Below are 13,307 nucleotides of genomic sequence, written 5' to 3' on the forward strand. Positions count from 1 at the left end.
GACCGAGGCGGAGTGCACGGCCATGGGGCTGCGCAGCGGCCACCTGCGGGACAGGTACGCGCCAGCGGGGGCGCAGCGCAGTTCCGGGGGGTGCTGCTGAGGATGAGGAGAAGCGAGGGAAGCAGGGACGGACCTGTCCAGGGAAGTAGAATAGGGTTTGCCCCGAGTTTCCTGGGCTGACTGTTGGACCTTAGATTCTTTAACTGTGAAGGTCAAGTCCGTGCCCGATTCAGACCTGGTAAAATGGGTAGGGGTAAGACCCTGCCAGAGTTTCCTCTGTAACAGGAGGGCATCTGGCCTGGTGACCTCCACGGCTCCTGCTTTCTAAACTTTCTGAGTCTTACTACAGAGCACAATAGTAGAGAAATAGAATGCCATTACTTATCTGGAGCAAGGTGGAAAATGTTCAAGGACATTGGATTAGGCCTTGCTGAACTTGTTCCTCACACTTGTCCAGTCCTGGGGGCTGGGCTGCCTGGGAGGCTGACCCACTTTAGTGACTATAATGAACAGAGTGGAGTTGGGGAGGGGAGGAGGCAGAGGGACTGAGTGAGAAGTACTTACTCCAGGCCACAGTTAAGGGAAGAGTGTGTCCCCCTCTTCTATGGGAAGGATGGTCTTGGAGAAGAACTGTGGGCAAGTCCTTACCCACTCAGGGCCTGGCACATAGAACTCTGGTGCTAAGGATTAAGACCCTTCTTACCTGCTAACGTGGTATAGCTGTGGTCCTGTGTACAGAGAGAGGAAGTTTACAAGTTGATCGTTTAGGGAAGCTTCTGGCAGAGGAATGTCTACTCTCTAGTATTCACTGGTACATGTATGCTCTGTTCTCTGAAGACCACTGTCCTTTTTTTTTTTTTTTAAAGGGAGATTTTTGCTATAGGGTGTGTGTGCTCACCAGAGAGACAGAGAGAGAAACATGAAATTGCCCCCTGGGGGGATGCCACATTGCATTTCCTTCTTTTCCATTCTCCTCTTGGGCATGCACACATATCTGTCTTGCGTTAGTTTTAAGTAGCCAGGTCCGGGATTTGAACTGCGGTCAGCTACGTGGAAATCCAGCGATGTAGCCATTACACCATCTGCTGGTCCCAAGGCCACTGTCCTTTTAAAGAAGTGTGGGCTCCCACTGCACTGGGAAACTTGAGTTGTTTTAGAGAAGTGTTGTATGTGCAGACTAACTCGTGGGGGACTTTCCATCCCCATCCCAACCCAGACTTTTAATCATGCAGAGGGTTTTTGTTTGTTTGTTTGTTTGTTTTTTTTATAATTTACTGATATTCCCATCCCAGACCTACTGGATCATAGTTACCCAAGTATGGAGCCAACTCTGTTGAGTGTAAATTTCCCCACGTGATTTATTTTTTAGGGAGATTTTTGTCTTTTTCTACAGGGTATGTGTGCTCACAGTAGAGAGAGAGATAGACAGAGAAACAATACGTGAAAAATCAACCCCTCCAGGGTGCTGATCATGCCACAGTCCCTTTTCCTCCATTCTCATCTCAGGATTTTGGGCACACATGCACATGCACCCAGCATGAGTTTCAAGCTGTTGGATCTGGGACTCAAACTGTGGTCAATCATTTTGGAGTCTAGCGATGTAACCACTATGTCATCTGCTGGTCCTACCCCCACCCTCAGGTGGTTTTGATGCTGTAATTAAAGGATTTTATCTGAGACCTTTAAGAAGATGATGTTTAGAGCTTACTCAAGTGTGAAGGATTAGAAAAGCCTTCTTACTGCAGGCCCAGAGGTAATGGACACCTTCCAAAAACCAGCAGAAGCAACTTCTCACGACACATACACATCCAGAGAAATTAGAATTGTGCTCCTTCCTTCCTTCTCTGCAGGATTGGGGTTATTTTACAGATGTCCAGTCCTTACCTGTGTTTCTTCTGATCATCAGAGTAGCTATTGCTGTTCTGCTTCTCATTGCCACTACTTTGCTGTGACTATTGCTGTCATGGAAGGAAAATATGTGTTCTCTGTCTGTATTCTTTTTCCTTCAGGTTTTAGCCAGAGAGTGCTTACACTCACCAGAAAAAGGCAGAGAGAGGGAAAGTAAGAAATTCCTCCACCCCCACCCCCAGGAGGAGTGATCACACCAACACCCTTCTCTTCCATTTTACTTTCAGGATTTTGGGCATATGGGCACATTCACCTGGTGTAATTCTCAAGCCACCAGGTTCAGGACTAGAACCACGGTTGGCTATGTGGTAGTACAGTGCCTTAACACCAGGCCATCTGCTGGGCCATTGCCTGTGTTTTTAGTGCCTCCTTGGTATCCTAAAATAAACAAAACTGTGTCACCTTTTCCTTATTGTGCACAGTCAATGTTCGGGATGGTGTGAAATGTGAAGACTTCAGGTGGAAGGAATATTCAATGGTTAATATGCATTAGGCACTGAGTTAATCCTGTCCTACAGATTTTCTTATCTGAGTCTCATAACAGTCATGTGGACCAGGTATTATTACCTTCACTTTGCAAGGATGGAAACGGTATCAGACAGGATGTGTTTCTTACCCAAGATCACAAAACCAGTATGTGCTTAGGGGATTTGAACTCAGGCCTATGTGAGTATGACACTTCTATTGTTTCTGTGAAATCAGCCTTTGAGAGAGCACTGTAAGGATTAAACTGAGGATCAGGAAATCTTGGGCAGCCTGGTAGTTTAACCTCTCTGAATCTCAGTTTTCTCATTTGCAAAAGAAAGAAGTGGAGCTTGATGGTTCCTAAGACCCCTTTTTCCTAGATTTTTCTTTATCAAAAGATAATCGGAACTGGGAAGGAAGCTTGCCGGAAAGAACTGCTTACAGGCTGCTGTTCTCTCAACCCGAGAAAAAAGTAACAAATACAAACATTCTAGAATGCAGGGAAAGGCCTCTTTTAGTTCATTCTATTCTGAACACATATCTTTCGAACCGTTTGGAGAAGCTGGGATTTTCCTCTGAAGTGTGCCTCAGATTTGCACGGTGTTTCGTTCAGAGCTGTTAGCGTACTGGTGCTTGAGCTTGTCTTGAGCACCCCGTGTTTGAGGTGTTTGAAGTCCACCTGGCAGAATGCTGGTACTGGCTGCCTGCTGTCTGCAGAGCAGGGCCTTCCTTCCGTGCCTTTGAAATCCCTGCTTTCCTTAGCAGCCATGTATGACTCGATAACGTGTATCTGTTCAGACTCTTTCTGCACCTAGCCTTTGTTTGTTTGTTTGTTTGTGTTTTCTCTCTGCACAAACTGTTGACTCGTGGAGAAAGGAATTCACTATCCAGCATGTCATTCCCTGCCCGATTCCTCTGTCTCTCCCTTCCCACTTTCTGTGGTCGGGTTCCTGCCTTCCCCCATTTTCGGCCTCTGTCCTTCTGCTCCCCAGGCCAGCTGTAATGGAGAAAGGAAGTTCTGTGGTCATCTTGGGCTCTGCCTCCTCACTGTTGCTGGCTGCTCAGGGCTTTGTTGCTTTTCTGGGGACTGAGCTCTGGGCTCCTGCAATGATCCTTCTACCACATCCTCGTGTTTCTATAAAACTAAGGCGCCAGCTTTCAGTATCGCACACTGCACTGGGATAGCTTGGTCCTGAAAGCACCCACAATGCAGACCGATCCTTTACTAGCTCTGGCAGAAGAGAGCTATTTTTTAATTCACTGTGCATCATTCATGTGAAAGGTAAAAAACATCACCCAGGTTGATGGGTAATGTGATGGCTGGGGTGTATTCCCGATGGCAACCTTTTACCTTTTATTGTTGTCTTTGTCTTGTCCCAATGTTGGGTTCCCTACAAGTTGCCACTTGCCTTTTCAATTCTCTTGATTAACTGGAGACTTCTAGCCAGCACTTCCCACAGATAATCGAGCAGTACATTCCCATGTTATTAGACAGCAGGCTGGAGCCAAGGGTGGGACTATGAGCCACAGTGAAGGGCCAGTATAGTAAGGGATGGATTGGAGATTAGAAGACTCAGCTCAGGGAGGGGCTGACTAGCAGAAGTGCTGAACAAATAGGGGAGTCATTTCTTTTTTTTTTTGGAGAGGTTTTTGCTATAGGGTGCATGTGCTCGCGTCCCCCTCTTCTATGGGAAGGATGGTCTTGGAGAAGAACTGTGGGCAAGTCCTTACCCACTCAGGGCCTGGCACATAGAACTCTGGTGCTAAGGATTAAGACCCTTCTTACCTGCTAACGTGGTATAGCTGTGGTCCTGTGTACAGAGAGAGGAAGTTTACAAGTTGATAGTTTAGGGAAGCTTCTGGCAGAGGAATGTCTACTCTCTAGTATTCACTGGTACATGTATGCTCTGTTCTCTGAAGACCACTGTCCTTTTTTTTTTTTTTTAAAGGGAGATTTTTGCTATAGGGTGTGTGTGCTCACCAGAGAGACAGAGAGAGAAACATGAAATTGCCCCCTGGGGGGATGCCACATTGCATTTCCTTCTTTTCCATTCTCCTCTTGGGCATGCACACATATCTGTCTTGCGTTAGTTTTAAGTAGCCAGGTCCGGGATTTGAACTGCGGTCAGCTACGTGGAAATCCAGCGATGTAGCCATTACACCATCTGCTGGTCCCAAGGCCACTGTCCTTTTAAAGAAGTGTGGGCTCCCACTGCACTGGGAAACTTGAGTTGTTTTAGAGAAGTGTTGTATGTGCAGACTAACTCGTGGGGGACTTTCCATCCCCATCCCAACCCAGACTTTTAATCATGCAGAGGGTTTTTGTTTGTTTGTTTGTTTTTTTTTTTTTTATAATTTACTGATATTCCCATCCCAGACCTACTGGATCATAGTTACCCAAGTATGGAGCCAACTCTGTTGAGTGTAAATTTCCCCACGTGATTTATTTTTTAGGGAGATTTTTGTCTTTTTCTACAGGGTATGTGTGCTCACAGTAGAGAGAGAGATAGACAGAGAAACAATACGTGAAAAATCAACCCCTCCAGGGTGCTGATCATGCCACAGTCCCTTTTCCTCCATTCTCATCTCAGGATTTTGGGCACACATGCACATGCACCCAGCATGAGTTTCAAGCTGTTGGATCTGGGACTCAAACTGTGGTCAATCATTTTGGAGTCTAGCGATGTAACCACTATGCCATCTGCTGGTCCTACCCCCACCCTCAGGTGGTTTTGATGCTGTAATTAAAGGATTTTATCTGAGACCTTTAAGAAGATGATGTTTAGAGCTTACTCAAGTGTGAAGGATTAGAAAAGCCTTCTTACTGCAGGCCCAGAGGTAATGGACACCTTCCAAAAACCAGCAGAAGCAACTTCTCACGACACATACACATCCAGAGAAATTAGAATTGTGCTCCTTCCTTCCTTCTCTGCAGGATTGGGGTTATTTTACAGATGTCCAGTCCTTACCTGTGTTTCTTCTGATCATCAGAGTAGCTATTGCTGTTCTGCTTCTCATTGCCACTACTTTGCTGTGACTATTGCTGTCATGGAAGGAAAATATGTGTTCTCTGTCTGTATTCTTTTTCCTTCAGGTTTTAGCCAGAGAGTGCTTACACTCACCAGAAAAAGGCAGAGAGAGGGAAAGTAAGAAATTCCTCCACCCCCACCCCCAGGAGGAGTGATCACACCAACACCCTTCTCTTCCATTTTACTTTCAGGATTTTGGGCATATGGGCACATTCACCTGGTGTAATTCTCAAGCCACCAGGTTCAGGACTAGAACCACGGTTGGCTATGTGGTAGTACAGTGCCTTAACACCAGGCCATCTGCTGGGCCATTGCCTGTGTTTTTAGTGCCTCCTTGGTATCCTAAAATAAACAAAACTGTGTCACCTTTTCCTTATTGTGCACAGTCAATGTTCGGGATGGTGTGAAATGTGAAGACTTCAGGTGGAAGGAATATTCAATGGTTAATATGCATTAGGCACTGAGTTAATCCTGTCCTACAGATTTTCTTATCTGAGTCTCATAACAGTCATGTGGACCAGGTATTATTACCTTCACTTTGCAAGGATGGAAACGGTATCAGACAGGATGTGTTTCTTACCCAAGATCACAAAACCAGTATGTGCTTAGGGGATTTGAACTCAGGCCTATGTGAGTATGACACTTCTATTGTTTCTGTGAAATCAGCCTTTGAGAGAGCACTGTAAGGATTAAACTGAGGATCAGGAAATCTTGGGCAGCCTGGTAGTTTAACCTCTCTGAATCTCAGTTTTCTCATTTGCAAAAGAAAGAAGTGGAGCTTGATGGTTCCTAAGACCCCTTTTTCCTAGATTTTTCTTTATCAAAAGATAATCGGAACTGGGAAGGAAGCTTGCCGGAAAGAACTGCTTACAGGCTGCTGTTCTCTCAACCCGAGAAAAAAGTAACAAATACAAACATTCTAGAATGCAGGGAAAGGCCTCTTTTAGTTCATTCTATTCTGAACACATATCTTTCGAACCGTTTGGAGAAGCTGGGATTTTCCTCTGAAGTGTGCCTCAGATTTGCACGGTGTTTCGTTCAGAGCTGTTAGCGTACTGGTGCTTGAGCTTGTCTTGAGCACCCCGTGTTTGAGGTGTTTGAAGTCCACCTGGCAGAATGCTGGTACTGGCTGCCTGCTGTCTGCAGAGCAGGGCCTTCCTTCCGTGCCTTTGAAATCCCTGCTTTCCTTAGCAGCCATGTATGACTCGATAACGTGTATCTGTTCAGACTCTTTCTGCACCTAGCCTTTGTTTGTTTGTTTGTTTGTTTGTGTTTTCTCTCTGCACAAACTGTTGACTCGTGGAGAAAGGAATTCACTATCCAGCATGTCATTCCCTGCCCGATTCCTCTGTCTCTCCCTTCCCACTTTCTGTGGTCGGGTTCCTGCCTTCCCCCATTTTCGGCCTCTGTCCTTCTGCTCCCCAGGCCAGCTGTAATGGAGAAAGGAAGTTCTGTGGTCATCTTGGGCTCTGCCTCCTCACTGTTGCTGGCTGCTCAGGGCTTTGTTGCTTTTCTGGGGACTGAGCTCTGGGCTCCTGCAATGATCCTTCTACCACATGAAATCCCTGCTTTCCTTAGCAGCCATGTATGACTCGATAACGTGTATCTGTTCAGACTCTTTCTGCACCTAGCCTTTGTTTGTTTGTTTGTTTGTGTTTTCTCTCTGCACAAACTGTTGACTCGTGGAGAAAGGAATTCACTATCCAGCATGTCATTCCCTGCCCGATTCCTCTGTCTCTCCCTTCCCACTTTCTGTGGTCGGGTTCCTGCCTTCCCCCATTTTCGGCCTCTGTCCTTCTGCTCCCCAGGCCAGCTGTAATGGAGAAAGGAAGTTCTGTGGTCATCTTGGGCTCTGCCTCCTCACTGTTGCTGGCTGCTCAGGGCTTTGTTGCTTTTCTGGGGACTGAGCTCTGGGCTCCTGCAATGATCCTTCTACCACATCCTCGTGTTTCTATAAAACTAAGGCGCCAGCTTTCAGTATCGCACACTGCACTGGGATAGCTTGGTCCTGAAAGCACCCACAATGCAGACCGATCCTTTACTAGCTCTGGCAGAAGAGAGCTATTTTTTAATTCACTGTGCATCATTCATGTGAAAGGTAAAAAACATCACCCAGGTTGATGGGTAATGTGATGGCTGGGGTGTATTCCCGATGGCAACCTTTTACCTTTTATTGTTGTCTTTGTCTTGTCCCAATGTTGGGTTCCCTACAAGTTGCCACTTGCCTTTTCAATTCTCTTGATTAACTGGAGACTTCTAGCCAGCACTTCCCACAGATAATCGAGCAGTACATTCCCATGTTATTAGACAGCAGGCTGGAGCCAAGGGTGGGACTATGAGCCACAGTGAAGGGCCAGTATAGTAAGGGATGGATTGGAGATTAGAAGACTCAGCTCAGGGAGGGGCTGACTAGCAGAAGTGCTGAACAAATAGGGGAGTCATTTCTTTTTTTTTTTGGAGAGGTTTTTGCTATAGGGGGCATGTGCTCGCCAGAAAGACAGAGAGAGACAGAAAGATAGAAAGTGAGAAATCACCCCCCAGGGGGATGGCCCCGCCGCAATCCCTTCTCCTCCATTCTCCTCTCAGGATCTTGGGCACGCACGCACACATACCTGGTGTGAGTTTGAGCTACCAGATCCGGGACTCGAACCACAGTCGACTACATGAGAGTCCAGCGACATAGCCATTACGCTAACTACTGGTCCCTAGGGGAGTCACTTCTATTTGGACATTTGTCTGGTTGTCTGTGGATGTCAGGGGGAGTCTTGTCTAGGAATGGAACATGTTGGGAGTAGGCCTTGGTGAGGTTAACCAGGGCAGAGTCATCTGAAACTCTGCACCCAGGGATGAGCTAGAAACAGAACAGGGCCTGACCATGAGGGGACTGGGCTGTGATATAGACAGAAATTCCTTGAGTTGTATTTCTAGGCAAAATTGTGTCATGACTTTTCCGACGACCTAATAGAACCCACCCTAAGGACCAGTGGGTCAAAGAACTCTGGGATTAAAGACACTGGGAAAGAAAAAGATGGCCTTATCACAGAGGTGGGGATCTGCTATGGCCAGCTCCAGGGAATAGAGTAGCTGAGGCAGTTCCCCAAATGCCTTCACATGGTGGCACTCTCACACTGTCCCACATGCCAGGACACTGGCTGCCATCTACTCTATACTGGCTTGGTTACAGGAACGAACAGTTTGGCCAGAACCTGGAAAGGATCCTAGTGGTAGGGAGGTTCTAGATGCGAGAACCTAGGGACAGGAAAGGGCTCTCTGCAGTCTGATATTAGATGTCCTCATAAGGTTACCTCCTAATTCCCAGTGGGTTCTAGTCCTAATTTGGAAATGTCTCCTTAGGCAGAGCCGCCCCTTATCCCAGATGGGATTATGCTTTCTATCCTACTCACATTTGAGGAGCCTCTGGCTTTCTGTTGCTGCTCATTCTTTTAGTGCCCAGAGTTCTTCACCCACATTATGTGGCTACAGATGCTTCGTTTTCCCTAGGGAAATATTTCCCTTTATCTTTTTTTTTTTTTTTTTTTTAACCAACTTATTTGTGCAGCACAACGCAAATCTTCGCTGTACTACAGATAGAAGGATAACCGACCTAGCCTACCCAGCCTCCCTCCCCGCTCTTCATCTCACCCCAGAGAAATACAAAGTTCAAGAACCAAGACTAGCACAGTGGGCCCTGTAGAAGCCGAGTGGAATTCTTGATAACACATGACTTTTCAGGGTCTTTGCGCTCTTCATGAAGAGGAAAGGGTGTAGGGAGTTTCCTGATGTAGATGCTGCCCAGAGTAGAGCCAGCTTGACCCAGCCTCCCTCCCCGCTCTTCATCTCACCCCAGAGAAATACAAAGTTCAAGAACCAAGACTAGCACAGTGGGCCCTGTAGAAGCCGAGTGGAATTCTTGATAACACATGACTTTTCAGGGTCTTTGCGCTCTTCATGAAGAGGAAAGGGTGTAGGGAGTTTCCTGATGTAGATGCTGCCCAGAGTAGAGCCAGCTTGATTCTCTTAGAGGCAGCCATGCCATGAGAACTTTAATAGGATTCCAGTTCACCTGGGCCCATACATCTGGCCAACTCCATCTTGTTCTACAGCAGAAAGACCTGGAAGACATTTGGCTTCTCCCAGGGGTTCAGAGAGATGTTTAACAGGCCCAGGAAGTTTCTGACCAAACCAGAGTTGCCAAATAAGCAAAATGGCTGCCTAAACAGTGAGGGAAGGTCCCAAATCAGCCTCATTTTCTGTTTTTCAAATCTGGAACTATTCCTATGTTGGCCAGATCCTCTCTCCCTGGCATTTTTCTGTCTAATAAGCTCCTTTTGGGGTCACCAACTTTTAGACCCGAAGAATTTGACCAGGCTTGTATAATTGTCTACAATATAGCCATTGGGTTCCAAATCGGGGTCACTGTACGGTTTCAAGAAAATAGAACACTATATTGAAAGGATGGAAGAAGAGTGACTGAGTGTGCCCTTGTTTGTTTCCCTGCAGGTTTTGGCTGGTGATTAAGGAAGATGGACACATGGTCACTGCTCGGCAGGAGCCTCGCCTTGTGCTGGTCTCCATTACCTATGAGAACAACTGCCTGATCCTTGAGGCTCCGGGCGTGGACCAGCTGGTGCTGCCCACCAAGCTGCCCTCCTCGAACAGACTCCATGACTGCAGGTGTTCTGCCTGGGGGCAGCCAGGGAGCTACTACAGACCTGGTTTACCTTTAGATTCCTCCTTCATTCTGTCTTGCTATAGACAATGAAATTGGTAAAGGAAATGAGTAGGAGAAGTGTAACTTGGGTGGGATGGGCCAGTACTCAAACTTGAAGGTGAGGCAGATTGTTTTAAGGTACTCAGGATTTTTTTTTTTTTAAAGAATGATTTTACTTAACTTTATTTATTTATTTCAATTTGACCAGAGAGGGACAGAATGAGAGAGAGAGAGAAAGTGAGAAAGCAAGCTGCCAGATCTGGCTCGAACCACGGTCAGCCATGCGGGAATCTAACGCCTTTAAGTACCATGCCATATGCCGGCCCTGGCCCCCAGGATTTGTTTTAATCAGGCATGGTAAGACATACAGACACAGAAATGACAATTATGAAGAAAGATCTTATGTTAGTAGATCCCTAGAAGCAGGAGGCTTGGCATGCCTCACAGGTCCACGCAGGGAAGCACCACTGGGGTCGGGCAGTGGGAGTGAGGGAGGATGCAGGATGGAGCCTTTCTTGTGGTTCTGCAGGATTCAGAAAGCAAGGCAGGGTGAACAGGTTTAGGATTGACCTAAGTTTGAATAACCTCAGCAGGCCCTGGGGCACAGGGGCTGTTCTGATTGTCTAGTACTTGTCCCAGGGATATGAGGTCAGGGGCATAGCAGTTTGGAGTGTAAGAACCCAGTAAGGAAGACGGTTGGGAGTATGGGCTGTGGACTGTAAGTGTTCATATGAAAGGTACGCTTGCAGGCCATTAGTCTATCTCTAGGAACTGGCTAGCCCAAGGAGCAGCGACTCTCATCAGTGTCAGCAAAGCCTAAGCCTTGAATTACTTGAATTCTTACAAGTGTAAAGGGGTAAAGCTGCCAATCTTTCTTTGAAGCTGGATAGAATTTTATTCAGAATTGCCAGCCCTCCAGCCAAGCAGACAGAGGAGTTAATGGAGACTTCATCAGCTGTATCCCAGGGCTGGATGATAAGGAGGCTGGAGCTTTTGAAGATGACCCTGTGGTTGAGACTAAGGTCCCTCCAGCAGGAGTCACAGTAAGGGATTTCCACCTCTGTGGAGAGACTCTCCCTAGGTACTGGATTCCTTTAGCCTATGGGACTCCTTCTGAGCTGTCACAATCCATGGTTTCCTGGGGTCTTGCCCTTGCATATTCGGATGTTTTAGAGACTTTGATGCTTGTCATGGAATGTTCTGGATGCCTTTGTTAGCAACTGAGCTTTTTTTTTCTCTAAGGTTTTTGCCATAGGGCATGTGTGCTCACCTGAGAGAGACAGAGACAGCGAGAGGGAAAGTGAGAAATCACCCCCTGCACCCCGGGTCAGGGGGTCGGGGGAATGGCCATACCTTGATCTCTTTTCCTCCACTGTCCTCCTGCCTGCCTGGGATTTGGGATATGCATATACATACCGCCCAGCATGATTTTTCAAACCTCTAGGTCTGGGACTGGAACCATGGCCAGCCACATGGGAGTCCAGCACCTTAACCACTATGCCACCTGTTGGCCTCAGCAACTAGGCTTTTCTTTTTTTCTTTTTTCTTTTTTTTTTTTAGAGAGATTTTTGCTATAGGGTATGTGTGCTCACCAAAGAGACAGAGAAAGGAAGAGAGACAGAAAGCAAGAAATCATCCCCCTAGGGGATGGCCACTCTGCAATCCCTTCTCCATTCTCCTCTCAGGATCTTGGGCATGCACGCACATGTGCCTGGCGTGAGTTTTAAGCTACTGGGTCTGGGACTCGAACCGCAGTCAACTATCTGAGAGTCCAGTAACATAACTGTTATGCCATCTGTTGATCTCGCAACTGAGCTTTTCAAGTGTGTGGCAATGAGTCTTATCCAAAGGTTGCTGGGCTCGAGGAAGGCCACAGATTACCTTCTACACACTTATTTTATTATGCCTTTATAAGCAAAGTGTCGGAGTTGAAATCCGTCACTCACAGTTCCTAACTTTCAAAAGTCTGAAGCAATAGTTCACTGAATATAATATTTCAGTTAACTACCTCAGCATGTCTACAGGGACGACCATGAATTCCACCTTAAAAGTGAAGAAACCAAGACTTTGACCCCTGTTATGCAAAGGTGGAGGCAGGGTTCTGAATCCCCAAATGCCTGCCAGGTTTTTGCTTTTAAAACCTGTTTGCAAGGAGGGGAAAGGCTTTTCCATATTTGACAGGGTTTGAGCTAAAAAGCTGTAGCCATCTCTACCTGATTGGAGAATATTCGAAACTCATAGGTAAATGCTCAATTGAGATGTAGTGACAGATATGGATGTGGCCTGGCAGACTCACTTTGTCACCAGTAAGCAAGTTTTCCCCTCAAGACTCTACCTCACTGAGCAGGCAGAACTCTAGGGAGGTACACATTCTCCCCGGGTAGAAAGGAGTAAAGAGGAACTTGAGTGAGTGAGTGTGTGTGTATGTGTGTGTGCGTGTGTGGTTTGGGGATGGGGGAGGATGTAGGGGGTTGGAGGTTGTGCCTGCTCCACAAGGGCACCAAGTGAAGCTGTTCTTACGTAATTCTGCTCCACACATAACTGAATTCCTGGAAGAGGTGGCACTCGAAAGCCTGGAACCCTGGAATAGAGTTTGGTGAAACCAGCCTTGGTGAGCTGTGCGCTTGGACAGACACAGAGAGGTCTTCAGCACGCTGCCCTCTGCAGCTGTATTTATAAGTTATTTTTAATGGATTGATTGCCATGGGTACTGCTAAAAACAAAGGAATTATATAAAATCCCGAGAAGAGAATGGAGGAGAAGGGATTGCAGAGTGGCCATCCTCTCTGGGGAGGTGATTTCTCACTTTCCCTCTCTCTCTCTTTCTCTGTCTCTCTGGAAAGCACATGCATCCTCTACAACAATTTAAAGAAAAGTTAAAAAGAAGTTAATTTCAAATAATAGTTAAGTTTTTGTATTTAGAAATTACAATTATAACATGCCTATTTTTTGCGATCAATTGTATATAAATAAAAATTGTAATGATAACCCAATCTTTTTTTTTTTTGGAGAGGTTTTTTTGCTATAGGGCACATGCGCTCACCAGACAGACAGAGAGAGACATAGAGACAGAAAGCGAGAAATCACCCCCCAGGGGGGATGGTCACGCCGCAATCCCTTCTCCTCCATTCTGGGGAGTGATTTCTTGCTTTCTGTCTCTCTGTCTCTGTCTGTCTGGTGAGCGCACGTGCCCT

General features: G+C 46.6%; 1 protein-coding gene across 1 annotated transcript in view; it reads left to right on the forward strand.

The window, feature by feature from the left end:
• MTARC2 (mitochondrial amidoxime reducing component 2) overlaps positions 1 to 13,307 on the forward strand; it is a gene marked incomplete at its 5' end in the record, with an annotated part of 42,060 nt that continues 28,753 nt past the window's right edge. Inside the window, 2 exon segments of the mRNA XM_014584896.2 lie at positions 1 to 54; positions 9,903 to 10,076. Of these exon segments, the coding sequence (XP_014440382.1) occupies positions 1 to 54; positions 9,903 to 10,076 (228 nt within the window).

Source organism: Tupaia chinensis, unplaced genomic scaffold (genome assembly GCF_000334495.1).
Source record: "Tupaia chinensis unplaced genomic scaffold, TupChi_1.0 Scaffold148108_1, whole genome shotgun sequence".
NCBI lineage: Eukaryota > Metazoa > Chordata > Mammalia > Scandentia > Tupaiidae > Tupaia > Tupaia belangeri.